The sequence below is a fragment of the Phlebotomus papatasi genome, chromosome 2, assembly GCF_024763615.1.
Source record: "Phlebotomus papatasi isolate M1 chromosome 2, Ppap_2.1, whole genome shotgun sequence".
In the NCBI taxonomy this organism is placed as follows: domain Eukaryota; kingdom Metazoa; phylum Arthropoda; class Insecta; order Diptera; family Psychodidae; genus Phlebotomus; species Phlebotomus papatasi.
The window spans coordinates 87036168-87059435 of NC_077223.1; the positions used below are offsets into that span (position 1 = coordinate 87036168).

The following is a 23268-nucleotide window of genomic DNA, read 5'->3' on the forward strand; positions in this document are numbered from 1 at the left end:
CCAATATTCAGCCGAGGCAAACAATAATACCCCAGAGTTAAGAAAAAAGAAATTACTAAATTAAAATGTAAAAATGTTGCTCGGAGAATATTAAATATTTTTCTGATTTCTAAAAAAATTCAAGTAAAATAAGAAGCATATATTTTTTTGAATTGAGAACATTTTCGATCCTAGAATTTTTCTTTTTGATTCCAGAACAAGTAAATTTTAAGTAAATAAAAAAAATAACGAGTTAAGGCAGAATCACATTGACAGTAAAATGCTCACCGTCACCGTCAAAGCCTAAGAGTATGTCGTTAATTTGCGCATTTTCACTGCAATTCTTATGCAAATTCTCAATTACCGTGTTACCTTATCTCATACTCGGTGGCACTAAGTGAAAATAATACAAGAAAACTGAAGAAATAAAACGAAAATGCGATAAACGGTGAGCAAAAAAACTGTAGCAAAAAAATCCTACAGTTTTTTTGCTGACCGTTATCGCATTTTCGTTTTATTTATTCAATTTTGTTTTACTATTTTCACCTAATGCCACCGAGTATGAGATAAGGTAATACGGTAATTGAAAATTTTCGTAAGAATTGCAATGAAAATGCGTAAATTAACTGTAAATAATTTTACTGTCAATGTGATTCTGCCCTTATTCTGAGAAATAACACATATTGTTCACATTTGTAGATATTTTATTCATATGTGTTTAAAAAGATTTATCGATCTTTTGCAAACCTAGTAATGATCATATTAACTTGCTGATCTTTTTAAAAAATCGCGTCGATCTATCGATCATTTACAAAGATTGGGTCGATCATCGTAATTGTTTTGCAAACATTGAAATTATCTGACATTTTTTATAGGAAGATCGGATCAATTTACTGATCATTTACAAAGCGATCATCACTATTTATTTGCGATCTTTGCAAATGTCTGACGTTTTTACGATGGTCGTATCGATTTTCTGATCTTTATCAAAGATCGGGTAGATCTACAGCGTACAATTTATCGATCATTACCACGATTTTTTCCAAACATATTTTGGTTATATTCTAATCTTTTGTAACGATGATATCAATCAGTCTGTTGCAAATATCGTGTCAAAGTGTCGATTTCCTATAGAGATCATGTCGATCTTTAATTATTTACAAGGATCGTGTCGATCTTGCGATCGTTGAAAAAAGGAAAAATCCTATAGATCAGGCAAAGGACACTTATGCTTATATTACTCTTTTAAGAGGATACTATTTATCTGTTCGTCTCCCGAGCGTTTGAAAACATTGTGTTGGTTTGCTAATCTCTTTTGAGATCATTCCGATCTACTGATCAATACAAAAGTAAAAATCGTATAAATCTATCGATCTTTTGTAAATACTATGCTGATATTTTCGGTAGACTACTGACGGCAATTCGTATAAGAAGGTCAAGGAGTTCATCTCCTTGACCTTCTTATACTATGCTGATATTTTACGAAGATAGTGTCGATCTGCTGTCCTTTTAAGATCACATCGCTCTAGCGATCTTCAGTAAAGGAAAAATTGTATCGATTTAATTAGGGTATCGAAGTGTCGATCTTTCACCAGGATAGTCGAAACATTCCAAGTTTTTGTTTTATCGTACCGGTCTTGCGATCACTGAACAAAGGATATATCCTTATCTGTAGATTTGTCGAAGACTGCATCGATCTACCAATTATTTGCAAAGGGGTCCCGATCCAAATCTCGAAAGCCAAAATCTCGAAAGCCAAAATCCCGAAAGCCAAAATCCCGAACGCCAAAATCTCGAAAGCCAAAATCGCGAATGGGCCAAAATCCCGAATGCCACAATCCCGAATTCTTAACAGGGTCATAGCTACTACCACGATTGCACCCGTTTACTGGAGGCGAAGGGAAATCATTCTGAACACTTTCCTTCATATAATTTCATCCCTTTCAAGATTTTGAACATTCGGGGTTGTGGCTTTCGGGATTTTGGCTTTCGAAATTTTGGCTGCCACTGTTTGCAAAGATCGTGTTGACTAGCACGATTTTTTTTTAAACATTGTACTCATATTGCAATCTTTTAATAGGGTACTATTGATCTGTTCGTCTTATACAAACATCGTGTCGAATTGTAGATCTATTGATCAATTGCGAGGATTGTGTCGTCTCCTGATCTTGCAAACATTGCGTTGGTTTGCTAATCTGTCTTAAATCTGTCGATATTTTGTAAACATTATGCTGATATGTCGACATTTTACAAAGATAATGTCGATCTGATGTTCTTTTCAAGATCATTCGGATCTATCAACCGATCGTCAATAGAGTAAAGATCATATCGATTCAAATAGCGTATCGAAATGTCGGTCTTGTACAACACTGAGAAAAAAAGGGGGTGCGATTAACTTTTTATCCTCATAACTTTAACACTTTTTAGGTGTAAAAATATATCAACATTTTTTAATGTTAATTTTACACCTTTTTAAGGATAAAATTAACATGAAAAAGGGTAACTTTAACCCCTAATACACCTAAAAGGCGTAATATTTACACCGATTTCGGATCAATACTGCAGGGTATAATTAACATTTCCGGAATGTCATTTTAACTTTTTCAGATTTCTTTCAGTGAATGATCTTGGCGGCATTCTAGTGCTTTTTAAGGATCATATCGATCTTGAGATTGTGATTGTGATCGTTTAACGTTAATTGGAAAATAATTATGATATCAAATACTAACCTGCCGTTCCACTTTTACGACTCTAGATGCCAAACTAATCTTTGAGGCATAAACGTCTTTTGCTTTCGAGCCTTGCTTGCCCAAAATTTGATCCAATCTGTTTGTGAATTTGAAAAAAATAGTAAGTCTCCATAAACTACTAAAACATTTAATAAATAAAATAATGTGTCTATAGGGGTTAAGCATTATCCACATGATGATAAATATTCCAGATCATACAATTAAATTTTTAATTACATTGGATAATGCTTGAGGATAAAAAATGAGAGTGAGCACAGAGGATTAACAAAGGGGAGATAGAGTGAGGTATAAATGAGTAAATTGTGGTAAAATATTGAAATAGAAGACACAAAAGAAAAAATAATTCTGGTAACAAAAGAATTGCTATAAAAATCAGGTGAGAATGAAAGCTCAATGAAAATACTCAACTAAGCATTAATTAAGAATTGAAAGATTGACAATGACCAATGAGACTTGAAAAAAGTTCTACGTGAAGTTGTTTTTTTTTAGAAAATTATTTCAATTGACTGTCCATTGTGGATGTTTTTTTTTTCTTTATCAACCAATATCTTAAATACAAGTTTATAATACTTATTAGCCACTAAAGAAAATCTTTCTTCAAAATTCTAGCGACTGTACAAAAGAAGCTGTACTTTTTTAACATGCAGAAAGTGCATTCATAAGTTTTAGAGTTTTCTTTTTTATGACTATGCTTTGTTTAATGGATGAAGTATATTTAATTACAGGAACAATTGTTACTGTTTTTTTACAAGTATATGCTGAGAAGGGTCAGACTTCCTGAGATTGTAAGAAAATGAAAAGGAATTTAATTGTCTGAGTAAATGTATTTTTTTCTAAATGTTTAATGTTTACTGTAAGTATATCCTGGAATGCATTGATCACAATACATCCTTGCATTTTTATGATAATAAAATTGAAGAATTATAATGCGAAAATGCCTTTTTTTAATAAAAGCAGTATATCTTCTTCTAAAGAATTCAGCAATAGTTCTTTCCAATATCCTAATTAAAGCAAATTTAAAACCAATTTCTTCAAGAACAAATTACTGTGAAACTCAATGAAATGTAATGTTTAAGCAAAAAATTACTAGACTTTCAATATGTTAATATTTTTAGCAAAAAAAAATATTTTTTTTAAAATTATTTAACGCAAAGTAATTTGGCAAAAGAAAATTATATGGGAAGAAACGTGAAAAAAAATGTTGAACTATCGTTTATTAATTTATCTTTTCTATATTTCAAAAAAATAAAATGAAATGGATATTTTTTGCATTGTTTTTTTGTACCTAATTTGGACATTTTTCACACGCCCCAGAAGATCATTGTATCCTGCTGCATACTGCTCCATGACGTCTTTTACGTCGTAAGGTTTTAGAGCTTCCTTAAATTTCTTGTGGGCGGCGAAGTATTTTAGCTAAATTTCAGTGCGAGGGAAAATTATTATTTAATTTTTTTATGATGTGTTTTTTAATGAATTTTGTCTAAAACTATCGATTTTTTTCATCACCTCGCAAAGAGATGTATAAAATTTATGTACTGTATGCATATTGTAAATTTTTGTTATTCAATTAGCATGTTAACGATATTTGTATAATTTCATTGATACAATCATTCAATAACAACATTGATTTTTATTATTTCATCATTTTGTAAACTTATTTTATCAAAAAATTTGTTGTTGAATTGGTTTTTGACCGTGTGAAAAATCAAGTAAAATTAGTATACTACATTAATTTAATAAAGTTACCACAACAACATAATTATTTTCATTTTAAATTGAATGATCAGTTTTGTTCTGAGTGTAATTTAATGTATGGATTTAAAAAAAAATTATTCTGTAAATATATTAATTTACTGTGGTTAGTACACTACAAATATAACAATTACACATCTACGTTATAGTGCAAGATAATCTGCAAAATTTCAGTGAGGACAATTTAAATATTTCTCTCAAAAAAATGTACAAATATTGACCTGAAATGAGAAATGATATTGATTCTTTTTCTAAAATCTCCTTGCAACAAAATATTTAGTGAATACGTTGTGTATACGTTAGCTCAGGCTATTGATGATCGTGATGAACCTTTCAAATATGCACAGAAGTTTCTACAAGTTCACAATTATTCCCAGAGACAAAAACTTTTTCTATATTTTAAAGCTATTGCTTTTAAAATTATCATTTTAAGTATGTTTCTTACAATTTAGAATTATTTTAATAAAAAAAAAATTAAAATGAAAGTGAAAGTATGTTAGAATAGACAAAGCAAAAAAATAGACAGAAAAATTTATTTAGACGGCATAGCATTCATAAGTAACTTTTCGAGTTATTGGACGATTGCATAAGTTCTGGCCAAATTGGGCTCAATAATCAATTTTGTCAAAGAGTGAAATGCGTTATGTAAAAACGTTTTGTTCACAATTGCTTTGCAATGACTGTAATTTTAATCGCGCATGAACTTAAGGAAACGCATTGAGCCCAAACAGAAGTAGATTTTGATTCTCCAATAGTGTCTTGGATAAAAAATAAATAGAACTCAATTTGCACAAGAAGTCGTTGAAGTTCGAAGAATTTAAATTCAATTTCGAATTTTCATACTAAATTTTCGAAAAAGGTGGGGAAAATTTATCAAATACCATACTAAAAAGCTGGCAAAAGAGTTACTCAGTGATTATAGAGTGATTAAATAATAGGACTAGAACAGTAATTGTCGTTGTTTTGTTTTTTCCTCACAACAATGTGAAGACCGTCACATTTTGACACTTGAGCACTTTGAAATTCGAACAGAATGTAAGTTCCGCTACCTTGCGAAAGTATTAAGAAGTAAGAAAGTCTCTTTTTTGTATCTTCAAATAGATTTTCGAATTTTTCAAGATCTATTTCTGTACGGAAAGATTCCGGGTTTCGGTCTGGGACAAGAAGAGTGCAATGCAGAATTTCTGGCTTTTACTTTTATCGAAAAAAGTCTATAAGAAAATATAAAAATATTCGGATATTCGAAATACTCGAAATACTGTTAGTACTCAAGCGGTGGATACGAAATTTTTTTTAAGGCTTCAGTTTAATCTTCCACATTAGCTTCGAATGAGTCCCTAACTTCGAATATTTAATTGTAAATATTGTGGATCCGAACTTGTTGTGTAGGGACATGTAGTTATTGCAAGTACCGTAGATGTGTGTGACTTTGTCCTCTGTGGCTTTGACTCCCTCCTATTCGTAAGCTTTTCTTTAATTCTAGGACTCAAATGGCCAAATCAGTACAGAAAAAACCTCAAGCGGAGAGAGTTCTTAAATCGGGAAGGTTATTACTGAACGAGAGGGGTCTGTTCTGAGGTCGTTTTCTCTTCAAAATAGTTTACATGGCTTTTCTGAAGAATCTCTGTGCATTTAAGCGCTGAACATGAACATATCGGGGTTGTTGTGTTCTCTTAACAGGAAGAAACAGTTCCTCAATCTTTAGTTCCTCACGAACGGCTATGTTCCTCACTTGATCTTAACGAGTAATTCCCTTATTTAGCAATTTAATACTTTCGGTCATATCCAAATTTAATGATCAGACGTGAGAATAGGAATGAACACAGCTTTGAAAACCGATAATGGCTCCGATCACTAATAACCTTTCCAAGAGACAAAGCCACTCCAAAGCCAAGCCAAACTTATTCGAAAATCTACCGGAAGCCTAAGGTGCAAGTTCATATGCTCGCCGCTTCAGTGCTGATTGTTCTGCCATTTTCGAATTTCGATATTCTTGATACTTCAATCGTCAACAATGTCAACAACTTTGCTGGGAAAAGTGAATTTTGTGTTGTTTTGTGGAATTTCAAGATGGCAGAACGTTTTAATTGCATTTTAATTAAGATAAATATCCTTTTCATGAACTTGCATTTTTTGTGTAATTCGTCGGTTTAAACGTTCGAACTTCCAACGGGTTTTTAGGTAAGTTCTCTCTGATATACTTTCGAATCGGTAAAGAAAAAACTCAACCGGAGGGAGGGAGCTCTCAAATCGGGAAGGTTATTACTGGACAAGAGGAATGTGCTGCAGAACGATCAAGTCGGTCTTCCTTACTACGCTTCTGCCAAGCTTCCTCATTACAGCAAAAGCCTAGCCGATCTGCGATGAGAGTTCTGCGTCTATCCTACTATCAGTCGTTAATAACACCCCGAGATACTTGAGCTTATCAACCTGCTTTAATGGTAAATTGGACTTTACTAATATTTAGGGTGCATTGTACACGTACAGGCCGTCGAGGGATTACCATTACCTCCGATTCATCTACATTTACCTGCGGTTATATGCTAGGTAGACCTATGGCCTAAGCCGAGAGACAGCTTGGTGTAATTGTAAGCGAAATAATAACTAGACTACATTTTCATCAGTTTCCCACTACGAGTAATCCGTTTCTTACAGACTTACGGCTAAAGCCGTAAGTCTGTCTAGGACATTACGGTACCCATCGAGTTCGACTTAGGTGGCGGATAGGAAAAAGTTGTAAAAAGCCCTGGAGTTGGTTATAGTTTATTTGGAAATAGTTATAAATCAGGGAAAGTGCCCATGTTTTGCACGGTCCCAAGCTTCACAATGACTAAAGTTTTTCTATATTTTTCAATAAATGTGACTTATCGTAAAAATTTCGATATTTTTTTATTTTCTAAATTCCTTTTTCGAATTCTAAGAAACTTACGACATTGAAGAAGGTCTATGGAGGCTATCTATAGAAAAAAATTTGAGCTGCTATCTTTTCTACCTTGGAAGATATTGAATTTTGAATTTTTCGATTTGTGACTTTTTGCCCCAGTCTCCCCTACTCACAATTTAAAAAGCTGAGATTGTAAAGAATCTCAGCTAAAACTTGGGGATAATATCCTGTTTTCAAAATATATTGCGGAGTCACATTTAATCTAAAATTGGAAAAATTTAGTCATTATGAAGCTTGGGACCGTGTAAAGCATGGACACTTTCTCCTACGTATCGGCATTCTTGCGTCAATGACAATTCCTTAGTGAAGACTACACTTCGGACTACATCGAAAATTCTGTCTCATAAGTAACCTGTGCGTCTTAGCCTATGACTTTAGGCTTGCACTCTGTTTAACGGTATCCTACTCGCCGAAACAAAAAACGCGACAAAGAGCCTAGCACAATGGACCGGAAACGACCTATGCGTGGTAATGGCCAAGCTTGTAGCTCAAGTGTTGGTTGCGGAATCAGAGGGCACTAAAGTAACGGAAAAGGCTCTGGAGTGACATCGGGTTTTGCAAATCTACTACGACGACAACGGCACCTTAAAATGCCTAAATGGAATGTATTTTCAAATTCGTAATGGATTTTGACTCTTTCGAACACTAACGACATTTTGTGAAAATGGAGTTCCGTTTTAGCTTTTGCAAAGACACTTCTGTAGCGGAATTCTGTAATTTTTGTGACATTGTCACGCGTGAGTTCGAAACCTGACAATGCCAATCGGGCTTCTTTTTGTCATAAAATATGAGTTCGAAAAGGCAATTCATTGATTTTTTAATGATATTCCTTTACTTGATGATTTTATGAAAATACAGTACGTTTTGGTTGATTTGTTTAACAAAATTCATTGTCAATTGAATTGCCAGAAATCTCAAATATATGACTTTTGACAAAGCCACGTGAGCTGAAATGACAATGTCACAGTTACAGAATCGCATTTTCGAAAAAGCTCTCCTAAGATTCGAACCCAATTTGTCATATGGCATTGCCAGAGCGTTACAGATTTCCCTCCTGTAGGGGAATTCTGTAATTTTCATGGCATTGTCACGCGTGAGTTCGAAACCTGACAATGCCATTTGAGTTTTTTTGTCATATCATATGATTTCAAAAATGCAATTCATTGAATTTTTAATGAAATTCCTTTACTTGATGATTTTATGAAAATACAGTACGTCTTGGTTGATTTGTTTCATTCATTGCCATTTGAATTGCCAGAAAACTCAAATATGTGACTTCTGACAAAGCCATGTGAGCTAAAATGGCAATGTCACAACTACAGAATCGCATTTTCGAAAAAAGCTCTCCTAAGATTCGAACCCAATTTGTCATTCGGCATTGCCAGAGCGTTACAGAATTCCCCTCCTGGAGAACAAAACTTCAGCTCGAAGATTCTTGTTTGATTCTCTTAATTCAACAAATCTTCGATAAGACTCTTGAAAGACTTTTAAACATCGAAAAGCTACTTTTGAGTGCAAGAAAAGTTGTGCAGTACGATTTTAGAAGACTATATCGAACAGTTGTGATTAAATTTAAATTCCCACTCCCAAAACAAGGATTTGCTCTTTTTTTACGATGTTGAATTTGACAAGATCACTCTTCCAGATTTTTATTTAAACAATTCAATTAAACAGAAAACGAAAAAATGTTTACTATATTGCAAATGAAACACAAAAATGTTTTTTTTTAAATAAATAGGAAAAATAATAGTACATAATAGCATTGGTGGGTACTAAATGTTGCATTTAAAATGGTTTACAATTGTCCAAGATAAATTGAAATTCGATTGAATTGCATATTAAAGCCAATTAGAATCAATTCACCCGGAAACCAGTGTCGATATCATTTCATGCTTTTTCATTGCAAGTAAATTTTAAATGCAATACTAAGTACGAAATGTAAATGATATATTTTTGAAAATAAAATTGCATAAACGTTCTCCAATTTGCATTAAAATCAAAACAATATTATATACATCAATCAGAAGGCAAACTGCAAGAAAAGTATAGTAACTAATTTAGTCAATCCAAAAATTTTGCAAATATTACCAATTCCAAAATTTTCATTATCAAGTTATTACCAATCACAAAAAGATGTTGAATCATATTCCAAGTCATCTGAAATCAATCTACAAGTGAAAATTTCTAAATCTACCAAAAATGTGTGTAAGAAAATTAGGGATTTTGTTGTTGGCTTTTTTTAATGTTTGGAAAACTATTGCATTAAAGAAATTTTCAGTACAGAATGATCAATATTACAAAGATTTTTGTTTTTTTTTTTTTGAAAGAAGTGTATTAACTACAGAAAATTGATCAAAGTCCATGATCGATGCATTTGCTAATGAACAAACAGGTAAATCAGCAAGGTTAATCTTAAGGTTTCAATTAATAAAATCGGTTAGACATGATTCGGACAGACAAATACAATAACAAAAATTAGGTTTTTTTGGGTTTAGTGTAAAGGAGAGAATGATATTTTAATTGCTTTTGAGTATTTTATGTTGTCAGATTGAGCATTCACGATTTTATAGCAATTTAATAGTTACGCTCTTTTCTTTTGGAAATGAATACAAACTTTTGAAGAGGTAGTTTGGACAGTAAGCTAAGGCTTTGAATATGTATTTCTCTGTGAATGAGGGTGGTGGGTGGAGCAGCAAAGTATTCTTTTGTATAATATTACTGAATAAGAGTATAAGAAGGGTAGAATATTATGAGATAGAAATGAATGGTTTTACATAAGAGTTTAGTAAATGTGCTTTTGGTTTTGTTTGAAGGGGGTTACATTTTCTTGATGATGATGATGTACCTATTTTGAACATTTTTCACACGACCCAGCAAATCCACATGTCCAATGGCATATTGCTCCATTACATCTTTTACGTCATACGGCTTAAGAGCTTGCTTGAACTTCCGCCTTGCTACAAAATACTTCAGCTGCATCGTCCCGAATACCATACAACACCATATGAAAAACAAACACTTTGAATATTTTCCTGGGTCGTATTTCCAATAAATAAATTTAAAAAAAGAAATGAACGACGAAAGAGGATCTTTTTCAACACTATACTGTGTTACACAAGTCTAAATTTTCAGCCCTACTGAGAGAATCCTGTTTTTGCTTTTATTTTTTGGTTATTCATTGTGCCAAAACATATAACACATTTACTGAATTGGATGTAATATTATAAAATTAGTCTAATTTTATATTTACTATATAGCGATAAGAGTTATCTACTACTAAATATGTTCTAAACAAATTTAGAAAACATATAAAATATAAAAAAAAATCAGAACTCGAGAAGCTCTTACCTTTCTGATAAACCGTATGGCTGTCTTATGTTGATTGGTAAGTTGGATACATCGAGGTTCCTCATCCTCATCTATCAATAAAAGAGAAAAATAAAAATATGGATAAGTTTTCATTAAAAAACTATTTTTTTACTAAAATTACTTATACTAGGTAACAATTAAAAATCTCTGTGTAATGTTGGGAAGCTTTCAATACTGCAGTGGAAGCTTGAGAAAGAAATGTACATGTTTTTGAAAATTGTGCATGCCAAAGCATTATTTAGTGTTGCCACAGCCAAAGACAAGCTAAATTACTATAAGTGCCTATGCAGAAACAAACATTTAATAAATTGATGAAAGATTCAAGTATTAGTATAATAACTTTATAATCTTTTATCCCTGAGGGTTATCAATTTTATCCAGAATGTTTTAACTGATTTATTATAGACTTTGGGGAAAGAATGACTCAAATTTCCTGAAATGGGCCATGGACTAAATCTATTAAGATCATAGAAAAAATTGAGTTGCCCAAAGCTTGAAGCGACGAGAGAATTAAAGTATTTTAGTTGCATTCAGTTTTCTTGTTGGCCAGAACTTGAAAGGATTCAAGCTGAAGCTAATCAAAAAACGCCACGGAACTAAAATATCTAACAGGAAAACAGGAGATAAATCATTTACTTTAGGATTTTATACACTTAACTGAAGGAATGAGTATCCTAATCCCAAAATTCTACTCTAAATTCGTAGTCTAAATTTATCTAAATCGAATTTCACCAGGATTTTCAGGATTTTGGCATTTGGGATTTTGGTTTTCGGTATTTTTGCCGACACCGGTTTATATACATATTTAAAAATTTTAAATGCTACTGCTATTGACTGGATTTGCGGTTTGTTATTTTTAACGATGAAGTAAATTAAAAAAAATTATTTTTCAAAAGTATGTTTCATAGCTAAATCAAGTAGAACCAAAGAAAGTTATGAAATTGAAATTTTTAAGGGTTTTTGGAAAAAATGGATAAGGTAAAGTGCCTTCAAGTCGACCGGTTCCCCAATTCGACCGGTAGAGTTATTCAATTTATTTATATTTGCACTAATATTTGGGCGTATGATCTAACATTAATAGGTCAATTATTCCATAAATAAATACGAATCAGTGATAATTTTATAGAAATTCACCATCAAACATTCAAATATTGACCACCGGTCGAGTCGAGGGCACTTTACCTTATTTAAAAAAAAATAGAAAAACTATTTTCGGAAAGATCATTTAGGTTTAACTAGAAAGGTATCTAATTGTGAGGTATTTAATCCTAATTCTTTATTAATTTTAATCGGTTTACAAGTATTTTTGCTCTTTTTCTACCAATCCGACCAAATTGTAAAAATGATAATGTGGTAAAAAACGCGCTTGAACTTTTTGGATATACACCCGAACTCCAGCAAATCTGTTCGACACTCCTTGTTTTCATCTTTTTGTTTTCGAAAATGCCTCGAATTGGTGTCCGAAAATTTTTGTGATATATTCTTAGATCCTTTATCTATCGATTTAGACAATATTTAAAAAATGGGTGTTTTGACCTTTTCAAATCAGGCTCCCCTCTTAATGTAACCAGGCTTAAGTGGTATCCCTAACAACAAGGTAAACAAAAAGTCTACATTTTTATTGCTTAAATCGATACATAAACTTTTTAAGAATATACCATAATAATTTCTATAAATTCTAATTTATCTAATTTTTTGAAAATTTCAATTTATAAGCAATAAGCAACCTCTATAGTGTTTTTTTAATCTATTAATCCTAAATCAAAATTATTCCAAAAATCTAGCTTATCCAAAAACTAGACAAGTTAAACCATATTGCTAAATTTAAAAACTGCTCACGAGTTGGTTAGGTAATTTTACTTTAAATCAAAAATAAAAAGAAACCAAATATTAACAATAATATTTAAATAATAAAAGATAATATTATTTAAATATTTAGACTTTTAAGAAAAATTCTTTTGCGTTTTGATGTTGTTCACTCGTCCTTAAGTGGTTGAACAGAAGGAGCTTTACATTATCAGTGCGTTGAAATAGAAGTGTGAAATCTCTTTAAGTTGGGGTATTTTAGAGGTTTAACTAAACGAAATTTCGCTGGATACTTCGCGAGCTTTGGTACCACTTTAACTAAGGATTAGAAACCCGGAGTTTTGTCACTAAATATTTGAATACTTAATCTTATTTTATCTCAGTTTTAAGCGACACTCTTTCAAATGAATGATGCTTAATATAACAAAAAGTAGTCAGTAGATGCATATGTTTGGATATGTAACTTTTCCAGTGTATTATGGTTAGTATAACTGACATATGAAACCTTTTTTTTGCCACAAGCATTAATCTGCAAGTTTGTGAATAAAGCTTCACTTTCACAGTCATTGTGGCCATTGTGCATAATACACGAGAGAAAAGAATGCAATTGTGTGACATAAAAGCTTTTGCGAGGTATTTAAATATGTTCTAAGTGAAATGTTTTTGTGTCCTTATGTTAGAGGACAGTATTAAAGTAATGCACAAAATCCCTTGATGATATCTCAACGAGATTTTTATTTCATGAACTTTCTAGCTATAAATAAACTTGTAAAAGATGAAGGACAAAGTCCTAGTTTCACGTGAAAATGTCAAAGTTTGGTTAACACTTTACTCTATAACGAGGATTTAAAGTGAATGGAGGGTATGTATATTTAGTACATTAATTAAAGTACAAGACAGTTTGTATAGAGCATAACCGAGTAAGTGAAACACATTGTCAACTTCCAAATAGACGCATGTATGCTTAATAGAGCAAATGAGTGGCAAATATTTCGGTGAAAATGTATACCATCAAACCCCTATAGTGAAAGGGTTGCGGAAATTTTGGCGAAAAACTTTTGAGCTAGCTGCTTAACTGTGATTTTGTTCCCTGAGATACGAAAGCTTGTTGAAGGTGTTGGAAATTACCGAAATTACACACTAAAGATATTTCACTAAAGTTTTCTAAGTGGGTTTAATCTTCATTCTACTTTTGCAGTTTCAATTAGGTACATTTGAAGAAGTCATTTATTTGTTTTACTACTTCCAAACAACTTCCTTGTTCCCACCAAAGTTACACTAACAGAAACACAGAGGTTTTTTTTATGTTTCTAAGAGTTGAAGAGGAATAGGCAAATAGAGAAAATTGTTGAATGGATAAAATTTTACTTCCTGTGAGTTGTATGTTAATATTTACTTTGATATGGGGAGATAAAACCATTTTTTATTTCCTGTTTTAAGAGTAAACAATATAAATTTTATGTATATAATCCCTTGATTATGGGATTAATATTTACATAAATATCACAGTTTCCAAATTTTTGGTATAATTTTACTGGTGTTAAATGTTATCCCTTAATACAATTTTTTGTTTGATAAAGTATGAGCCTCATAATATAAACCTAAAGCGGTCTTCAGACTAAAGGTTTAGTCCAGTTCCCGAAGGTCTCAAAATCCCAAATAGCGAGTAATTTTAATTCTTTTTTTTAACCTTATAGGTCATTTATCGTAATAATCCCCTCCTAAGTTAAATTTTTCCGAAAAATCGTGATTGATAAGAAATTATAGCAGTTAAGCCATATGGCTAAGCCTTAAGTCTGAAGCTTGTATAACGATCGCAGAAAGCGACTTTGAGTTCCTAAGGAGTTTCCATACATTAACTCGGGATTCTGAATTTTCAAAAAGCTCTTTCTGATTATTTTTCAGCATTTATAGCTTCTGTATCTATTTTCTGTTTTTTAACATTAAGGAATCGGTCAGTCATCAATGATTAGGCTCTCTTATCTTGAAATAGGGGATCTCAGTGGCGCAATAGGCAAGAACGTTGGTTCTTGGGCTGATAGATCCCCGGCTTGACTCACAGTGTTGTGAGTTCGAGTCACGCCCGGTACAAAGATCTGAATGCTTAGAAAAATACATTTTCACTGTGATATAACTTCATAAAGTGATGTGTAAGGTCCTAATCCATATCTGTTATTTATTTATTTATTTATTTTTACCAGATTATAGGAAATTTTTTTTATTGATTGATTATTTGGTATTTTTGAATACAAAGGTGAATGTATTTCTGATCTCCGAACATTTGATTTTGGTCAAAATAGGCCTCAAGGTCTAAGACCTTTGTAAAGGGGGGGGGGGGTAGACAAGGGCAGAAACAAAACAAATAACGTCATAAAAATGCACCGCCTCTGCCCAAAAATACTCCGGGAACATGGAAAAAGCATCCACATTACGAGAAAGGCATTCCTGGGCGATCTACGGTCAGCAGATTTTTCCAACACGGGATAGGGGAAAGGCTCATAATTTTGTCCAGTTTCTTATTTTGGACACTTTGAGGATAAAATTGGACACTAAAAATAAATTGATTAAAATTATGGATTTTTAATCCAATATTTGATGAATAATGAATTCTATCTAAATAATTTGTTCTTTTTGGAAGATTTTAACACTAAATACGTTAAATTTTGAATATGATTTGAGTTAAAATTGCTTTGTTGAAAATTCAGTGTGAGCAATTGCTTACGAGAAATATGACAGAAATTCGTGTTTATTTCAGTCTTATTAAGCTGTGGTGAAGTACAGTACCCGCTTTATAATCCGGATCGGCGTAATCCGGACGAGTTTTCGACGGTTACAAATAAAATAATTTTGAAGTTGTATATGCATGTCTGTTCACCACTGAAAATGAATTATCTTGTGAAGTTTTTGTTTAAATGAAGTACAATAGCATAGAATTCACTAATTATGTCTTTTCAATCTTCTTCAAAACTTTTATACATATTCTACAAAAAAATATTGTATTATATTTTTGAGACGTTGAACAAATTCAAAAAATCCATCCGAATTACGAAGCGGACATCTGTCATATTGTCTCCCAATCATCCGGATTACAAAGCAGGTACTGTACTAACAATGTTTCTACGCTAGAATCATCTCTACGAAAGAGATGTAGCGAGAAATGCCTTGAAAGGCTCCCGGAAAGGTCAGGGAATAAGCGAATCTGCGAGTACTTGGATTCCCGAAATCAACTCACTTTAATGAATGATATGGAAAGTTTCCGGGCTTCCTCTGACAGTCTACGTATCTCTTACATGAACAGGAAGAGGACTTGGTAAGATTGGTTCATGAAATGAAGAACAATGGGCATCCTGTTGAGGCGGATTAGCTGTCCAAATTTACAGCCAAGTTGGACAAATTAATAAACAAGTTGTCCAAAATAAGAGTCAAAGTCACCTCTACATATCAATTCATTTTTAAACATATTAAGACTTATTTTAATAAGAACAAAGACAATAAACCCTTGCCAAGTTTCTAAACAACCCTTCTGAAAAGAGAGTAACAAAAAAAGTAAATTAGTATTGAAAATATCGCACTTCAAACTTGGAACATCGATGCATATAAGCAGACTGGACAAAATTATGAGCCTTTACCCTATACGTTTAAATTTCTTTATTATAAAAATTGGCGGAGAATATTTTTTTTAAGTATTTTTTTTAAATAAAAAGGCGCAAATATGTAGATAAATTCTCATATTGAAGGATTACATTCCAATGGTATATAGGGGATGTAGCAGTAAGAAAATTCTTCACATTTTATGTTATTCTGATTTATAATGTCGGATCGATATGTCAAAAACACCATAAGTGAATTGAAATGAAGATATTTGAAGTTGCACACTACCATGGAAAAAGCTTAAATAACAAAAATCAACCAATTCTAAATAGAATACGATACTTAGGACATGACAGTAATAACGTAGGGGAAATTGGGGCACCACCAAACACGGGGTAGCTCCAAACACTTCGATTTTTAATCGGATATTCGACTGAAAAAATGATCGAGATAGTCGAAGTAGTTTAGAAATAAAAATAAGTGTTTGGTGCTATCCCGTGTTTGGTGGTGCCCCAGTTTCCCCTATAGTACGTCGATATCTGGACAAAACAATGTGACAAAATTCTTACAACGTCACAATTTAACTCAACATTGAGGTAATTTTTATGAAATTATTTCTTAAATTTCTTAAGTGCGTATCTGGTGAGTGGATAATAAAAAAAAGAGGAAATTGCGACACGCACTGATTGTTATTCCTGCCGATGTCACTGCGGGATTGAAATGTACACTCATGGAGTCATCAAATTCAAGCATCTCCTGCTGATTCTGTTGCTCAATGAACTGATTCTGTCGAAGGCCACAAACAATCAGTGGCATTACTCCAGTTGCGCCCATTTGAATCAATGTTGGATTGCTAGCTGAGCTTTTGAGAATGTGACGAGATTCTTGTCTAACATCTCGCCGCCATCTCAACTGAAAACGCTGCTGCCCAAGATTGAGGGTAGTCGTGGACAGAGCAAATCTACTGTTGCTATTTCTCTCACGAAGATACGAATCTAATTTTATCAAATTACCCGATGAATTTGATCCTTGAGTGAAAAAGAAATTGTCCCACATTCAATTTAGAAATTACTTTTGGACAATGCTTTCTAACTATTTTACTTGAAGTTGACATAGTCATTGAGAAAATTATCTGGATTTTAATATAATTTCATTTTAATTTGGAGAAAAGTAGTTTTCAAGAGTGTGGGGAAAGTAGTTTTAAATTGCAATTTGAGACTATGGCGACGAATTTAATATGCTCTCACCCTCGTACATTCAAATAAAATTGCAATTACAGCCAGACGGTACAGTTGTCCACTTGGTTGTTCATTTTAGCAAAGTAAAGCGCACTGTGTACACCGTATTACATACATATAATGTCCTAAAAGTTTAACTTTTTGAATGTAACATGAAGCTAAACTCTCTCCATGAACACTGAGAAGTTTTTAGATAACAAAAACCAACCAGGCGTCTCCACTGAACTTTATTTATTAATTATTGTAAAGGCCGCCGCATGAAGCTTATTTTGCGTAAAAATTCAGACTTGCACTTAATTTAATTTAACTATACCTCAGTGTAAATCAGACTGAATTTTCGTTAAATTCATATAATTTTTGTTTTAATCATTTTCCTGTAAAATGATGTAATTCTAATTCAATGAAACTTTTTATATAATTATTGTCACGATTCTGGAAGGAGAGTAGAATCTTATAACCCTTAAAAACCACACTCAATTGATAAGAAGAGTTTCTATGTCTAGACAAAACACTGTGCTTCCTCTTGTAGACTTTATGTTACTTGTACTAGTACTTTGCTTCCTTGGGAGTTATTAGACGGATCACTTTTTAGAGACCGGAGGTAAGGGGGATCTTCACCACACCATCACCTCCGGACAAATCGCATCAATTCTTCAGAAACTTTAAACTTTGGCTCCTAAATTGGCGAGTGAAATGTTGCTCTCGTTTATAGTTAAAATTGCATATGTGTTGCTCACAAGAATTATAGCCCTGAGGCAAAAAACTGTTTTCTTGTGGCAAAAATAAACATAAAATCCTAACAATAGAGAAATGTGAGATAGAAGTGCTTCATATTTTCAAATAGCCAATACCTAAGAGGAACTGGCTGGATTTAAGTTAGTTTGAATTGTACAGTACGATTCCAACAGTGTCAAATACGTGGTATATTAATATTCTTGCTGTTTTTTTTTAAGTTACAAGTTATTGTAGATTCCAGAGCATCTTAAGGTGCCTACACATTGGAGTTGATTTCATCAAGAATTATTTCAAAAATTTTTGAAAGAAAAATTAATATTTTTGAAGGAATTTTTGAAGAAAAATGCCTTCACACTGGGTTTTTTATTTTCCATCAAAAATTTTTGACAGACGACATCTCCAGAAAAACACTATTTAGAAGATTTTCTTCAGAAATTCACTAAATACTATCCCAAGGAACTTCACCAAACGTTTTTCTCACTTTTTCCAGCAGAAAATAACCAATTTTCGTGAAAAACAATCTTGAATCGTGATGGTTTCCTTCAAGAATTCTGTCAAGAATGACTTTGATGAATTTTATTCCAATGTGTAGCGGGTAATTTCTTTCAAAAATTTTTGATGAAAATTATCTTCAATTGGATATGATTTTTGAAGAAATTTGTCTACACATTAGACAAATTTTCTTCAAAAATCCATCTTTTTGTCAAAAATTCTCACCAATGTGTAAGCAATTTTCTTGAAGAACACTTCTTGAAGCTCATTTTTGATAAAAATTTCTTATAATGTGTAGACACCTTTAGTTAAAAATTGTGATAGGTTCTTAGGCAACAAGAACAACTGTAATGTTCGACATTTATGAGCCATTTCCATTGAGAAATTTATTGAAAAATTTGTTAGAAAATTTTCATCTCCATATAAAAAGTAGGGGAAAGCGCGCTACCTTCGGACGATTTATGTTTCGCACAAATAATTTTTTTCATTGTGTTATAAATGAATTTGCCCCATTATAATATTATATTTCAATAGCTAGTTCAATGCCTCATATTTTCAGAAAAGAGCTAAGAGTGAAATTCATAAGGAACATATAGAAAAAATGAAATTGTGCGAAGCTTGAGTCGTCCGAAAGTAGCGCGCTTTCCCCTAGTGGCAAAGCGTTCGAATTTTTGCGAAGTGCTCGCTCTCATAAGAATGAGATCTGCGTAAATAGGGTAAAGTGGTACAAGTTAGACAATGGTACAATTTGGACAGGGTTTTTTGTCTTGAGAAATTTAGTACTTCATTCTTATTTGTATATTTTTAATACTTTAGTTTTATAATTTGGTTCCTTGTGCTTAAAAACAAATTTTGTACTGTATTTATCAAGAAAAAGCCATGTCTAACTTGTACCGGCAAATTGTCCAACTTGTAACTCTAATTCCAAATTATATCACTTTACCCTATTTATCTCCCTAGTAACTACACTTGTAGACTTATTAATACGGAAATTACCTTTCCTTTTTTAGGCCAATTAATTTTAATTATTTTTTTTTTAAATTTTGTTTTAAGTATATCATAATCTCATTTATTAAGACTACATTTGTAGAGAAAAATGTAAAAAATTGTTTTACACAGAATTGCTTCAAGGGCGGTGCTTAATTTTTCTATTTTTTTTTTAATAATTGAAATAATATATTGAAAACGTTTACCAATGATTTTTCGAAAGTTTTTTTAAAGAATGTTTTCCTTTTTTTCTTCATATTTTTCTCTCTCTTAATTCACAGAAAATGAATAAAGAGAGAGGGGCTTAAATGTGTTTTACAAAAAGTAAATTTATATCTCATAAATCTTTTCTGTAACTTTAAATGAACGTAACAGTGTTATTCCTTTCGGTTGCTAGCCTATGAAGATTCATAAATAAAATAAAAGTAATTGTGTGATGCCCATTAGAAAGATTTAATAAATTTTAAAGTTGTTAAGATATAGGTAAAAAATAAATTAGAGGAAATGGAAAAAAAACCACAGCCAATATGAATAGAAAGAAACCTCAAGTATAGATATAGAATAAAATAATTTTTTGCATTGAAAAACATCCAGAATAACCATAGAAAATTATACGGGCTATATCTACAGGCTATATATTTTCTCTATGTACATAATCAGCTATTAAATACACGTAAGATTCACAGAGTTTAAATGCTAAATGTAAATTGTGAGAAATTCATAGAGAAATTAATCTTCAACTATTTGGTTTTCGTATAAATGAGCCATATATCGCACAGTTGCAATAGAAAAGGCAAATTTCATTTTAATCGATTCATTGACCACTAAAATTACGTATTTATTTTATTTTGAATTTCATTATGATGAGGCTTATTGATGTTTAGAGCTTGTATCATTTGATAAAAAAATTATTTAGTAGGGGAAAGCTTTCAGGTTTTGCGCATACTCTGGCTTCGAACACTTTATATTTTCCCATTTTTTTTTCAATTAATCTGATCTAACGACAATATATGTTAATAGCCAGCCGTGAATCGCATATTTCCTGAAAAAGTTAGGTCGAATTCATAGAAGGAAGATGAAAAAAATATGAAATTTTCAGAGCCAGACTGTCCGAAGCCTGAAACCTTCCCTAATAGCAAATTAATTATTCCATCAAATTTCATTTTCGTTTGAACTGATTCGTTATCAAGATTTTGCAAAGTATTTCGTTAGAAATTCTTCTTTTATTTCTAGAGATATTTATGTCTATTTTTTTTCTACATAAGCGTAAGCAATTTGCTTTAATAAGGACATAAATTTCTCTAGTGTGTAGAGGCCGTTAGAGAGAGTGACTGAGAGTGAGTCCGGTCACTAGGTTGTCGATCCAAATAAATATTGGACTGTTTACTCAGTAGGTTTAGCCCTTATTCTATTTTTTTCTCAATATTTCCGAACTGGAACCAGGAATAAAACTGTCAATGTGAATACGGTCTTAGAAATTTCGATTGTGAAAAAGATTAAAATAATCAGTATACATTACTGTTCATCAGTAGACAGTTCTGGCTGTTTCTCTTGTATCTTGTCTCAGAAGGTTTGATCTTCATTCAATTTTTTGTTGTCATTATTTCAGAAGTGGGATTTGCCTCAGAAAGGTCTATCTGCGTCGGGATTAACAGGTATTGCAAAGAACTTATTATGAAGAAGACTGAACCTTTCACTCGGGAGTTTTAGCCTTTACATTGTTGCGAACCTGCTTTGAGGCATGCCCTGCCTAGCCTAGGTGGAAGCTGCACGGCGCTTTTTAGGGGATGAGTGCCGTGCATTAAGGATTTTTGCAGTTACCCTTATAATTCATGTGAGCAACTCATACTCGCCACAAAGTAAGTCGAGTATATGTGCCTCATCAAAAAAGTTTCAGCTTGGGTTATCATCCGCGCTCGAGTGAGTGAACAAGCTTGTTGCATCTATCCTGCTTGCGTAGCTTTCACCCTATCACTCTAGAGCGCGAATCCCTCCTCTATGCGCTTTTGCAGCTGCACGAGATTCTGTGAAGTTACTGTCAAGTGTTGTTGAGTTTAACTCCTGGCCTTTGTTTTTCCTCCCTGCCGTCGTGGTCTCCGGTCAAATCCGCAACAATACCCTTTTCCTTTCAGCAACTGTTTCAGAATTAAGATCTGCGATAGAACTACATATCTGAGCCTGGTCAGAGAGGAATCGAATTGATGCGACTAAGAAGAAGATTAAAACTTTCACTTGTGAATTTTGATCTTCGTTCCGTTGCTTTATCGAAAGGTACTGATTGTGAAGAAGATTGTAACCCTTACTTGGGTAGACTTTACTCCGTTATTTGCTGTCACTGCTTGAGGAATAAAATCAGGGACATAATTTAAGTTGGGTCAGAGAGGTGCTGTCGTGATCGTGAGGAAGATAGGATCTTCCACTCTGGAGTACTGGTCTTCATTCCTTATTTTGCCAGTATTTCATAAGTTGAATCAGGGATAGAACTGGCTGCCTGGAATCCGGTCTGAAGGATTCTGATTGTAAAGAAGATCGAACCTTTCCCTTGGGAGTAATGGCCTCGATACACTAGATAAATTTATGTCTATATTGAAGAGTTCTTCCTATACAAACGTATAGGGAATTTGCTTTAATATGGACATAAATTTCTCTAATGTGTAGAGCCATTAGACTTTATCCCATTTCTTTTTTCCAATGTTTCAAAATTAAGATCAGAAATACAACTACATATCTAAGTCTCATCAGCGAGGTTCTGAGCCGATCGTGAAGAAGACTGAACATTGTCTTTTATCCATGTTCTGATAATTCATTCAAAACAAGTGAAGCCCTTTCTATTGCAACTGTGCGATACGTCTTCCTTATAAGCTCACTGGAGATGGAATAAAACAAAAACCCTTAAGTTTACATTGTGATTTCTTAGCGTTCTGCATTTAAAATAGGGTGAATAATAGAATGATTCGGATTATTTTATATCAAAGGATATTCAACAGAGAAAGTTGAAGTCTATTCAGTTTTTTGATATATAATTAAATTTGTACAACGGATTTCACATCTTGGTCTAGTCTTTTCTTTAAATTCAAAAGAATATCTCACAATTTACAATCTGTGCATTATTTTGTGTCTAACATTTCGATTATTCTCCCATTTTTTTTTGTCTAGTAGGGAAGAAATATTTCCATTTTTGCCATTGAATGTACAAAGTTCCTTCATTATGTATTTTTCACGGTATATAAACATCGATCAAAATCACAAATAACGGCTCTTACGCAGAAACAAACAGTTGATTTTCCACTTACCATCGGAATTCTTTTTCGAGAGTGCCGTCTCAGCAACAGAATCCTCACTCAAGCTGGCATTCATAGGTCTTCCATTATTTGTAACTTCTGAAAAGTATGTTCGAATGAAAGAGAAATATGATGCGTTTGCTGTGTCTTTCCCTATCCTTCAATTTCTGATGGCAATAAGGTGAAAGATCCTGTCTTAAAAGGTATCACTTTTTGTCTTAACATATAAGGAAACATTTCCTTATACCCCCTTTTACAAAGTTTCCTTCACTACGTGTCATTATATTTGCTGTATAAGGAAAAAAAAAGAAGGCAGCTTTCGATGTTTATACATCCTGTTGAAA

The 23268-nt window shown here is 32.6% G+C and overlaps 1 protein-coding gene across 19 annotated transcripts in view; it reads right to left on the reverse strand.

Annotated features, from left to right (window-relative positions):
* LOC129804882 (potassium voltage-gated channel subfamily KQT member 4) overlaps positions 1–23268 on the reverse strand; it is a 343722-nt gene that overhangs the window by 20432 nt on the left and 300022 nt on the right. For 10 of the 19 annotated variants that reach the window (XR_008752031.1, XM_055852578.1, XM_055852580.1 and 7 more), the window contains 4 exons: positions 22937–23023; positions 10774–10844; positions 10271–10398; positions 2709–2805 (listed from right to left, as the gene is read on the reverse strand). Coding sequence is in view for 18 of the 19 variants with exons in the window: in XM_055852578.1 (XP_055708553.1) it covers positions 2709–2805; positions 10271–10398; positions 10774–10844; positions 22937–23023 (383 nt within the window). In the remaining variant the exon portion in view is untranslated. Of the gene's footprint in view, positions 1–2708; positions 2806–4014; positions 4143–10270; positions 10399–10773; positions 10845–22936; positions 23024–23268 lie in introns of all 19 variants that reach the window. The other 9 variants (XM_055852586.1, XM_055852583.1, XM_055852585.1 and 6 more) reach the window with 3 other exon arrangements.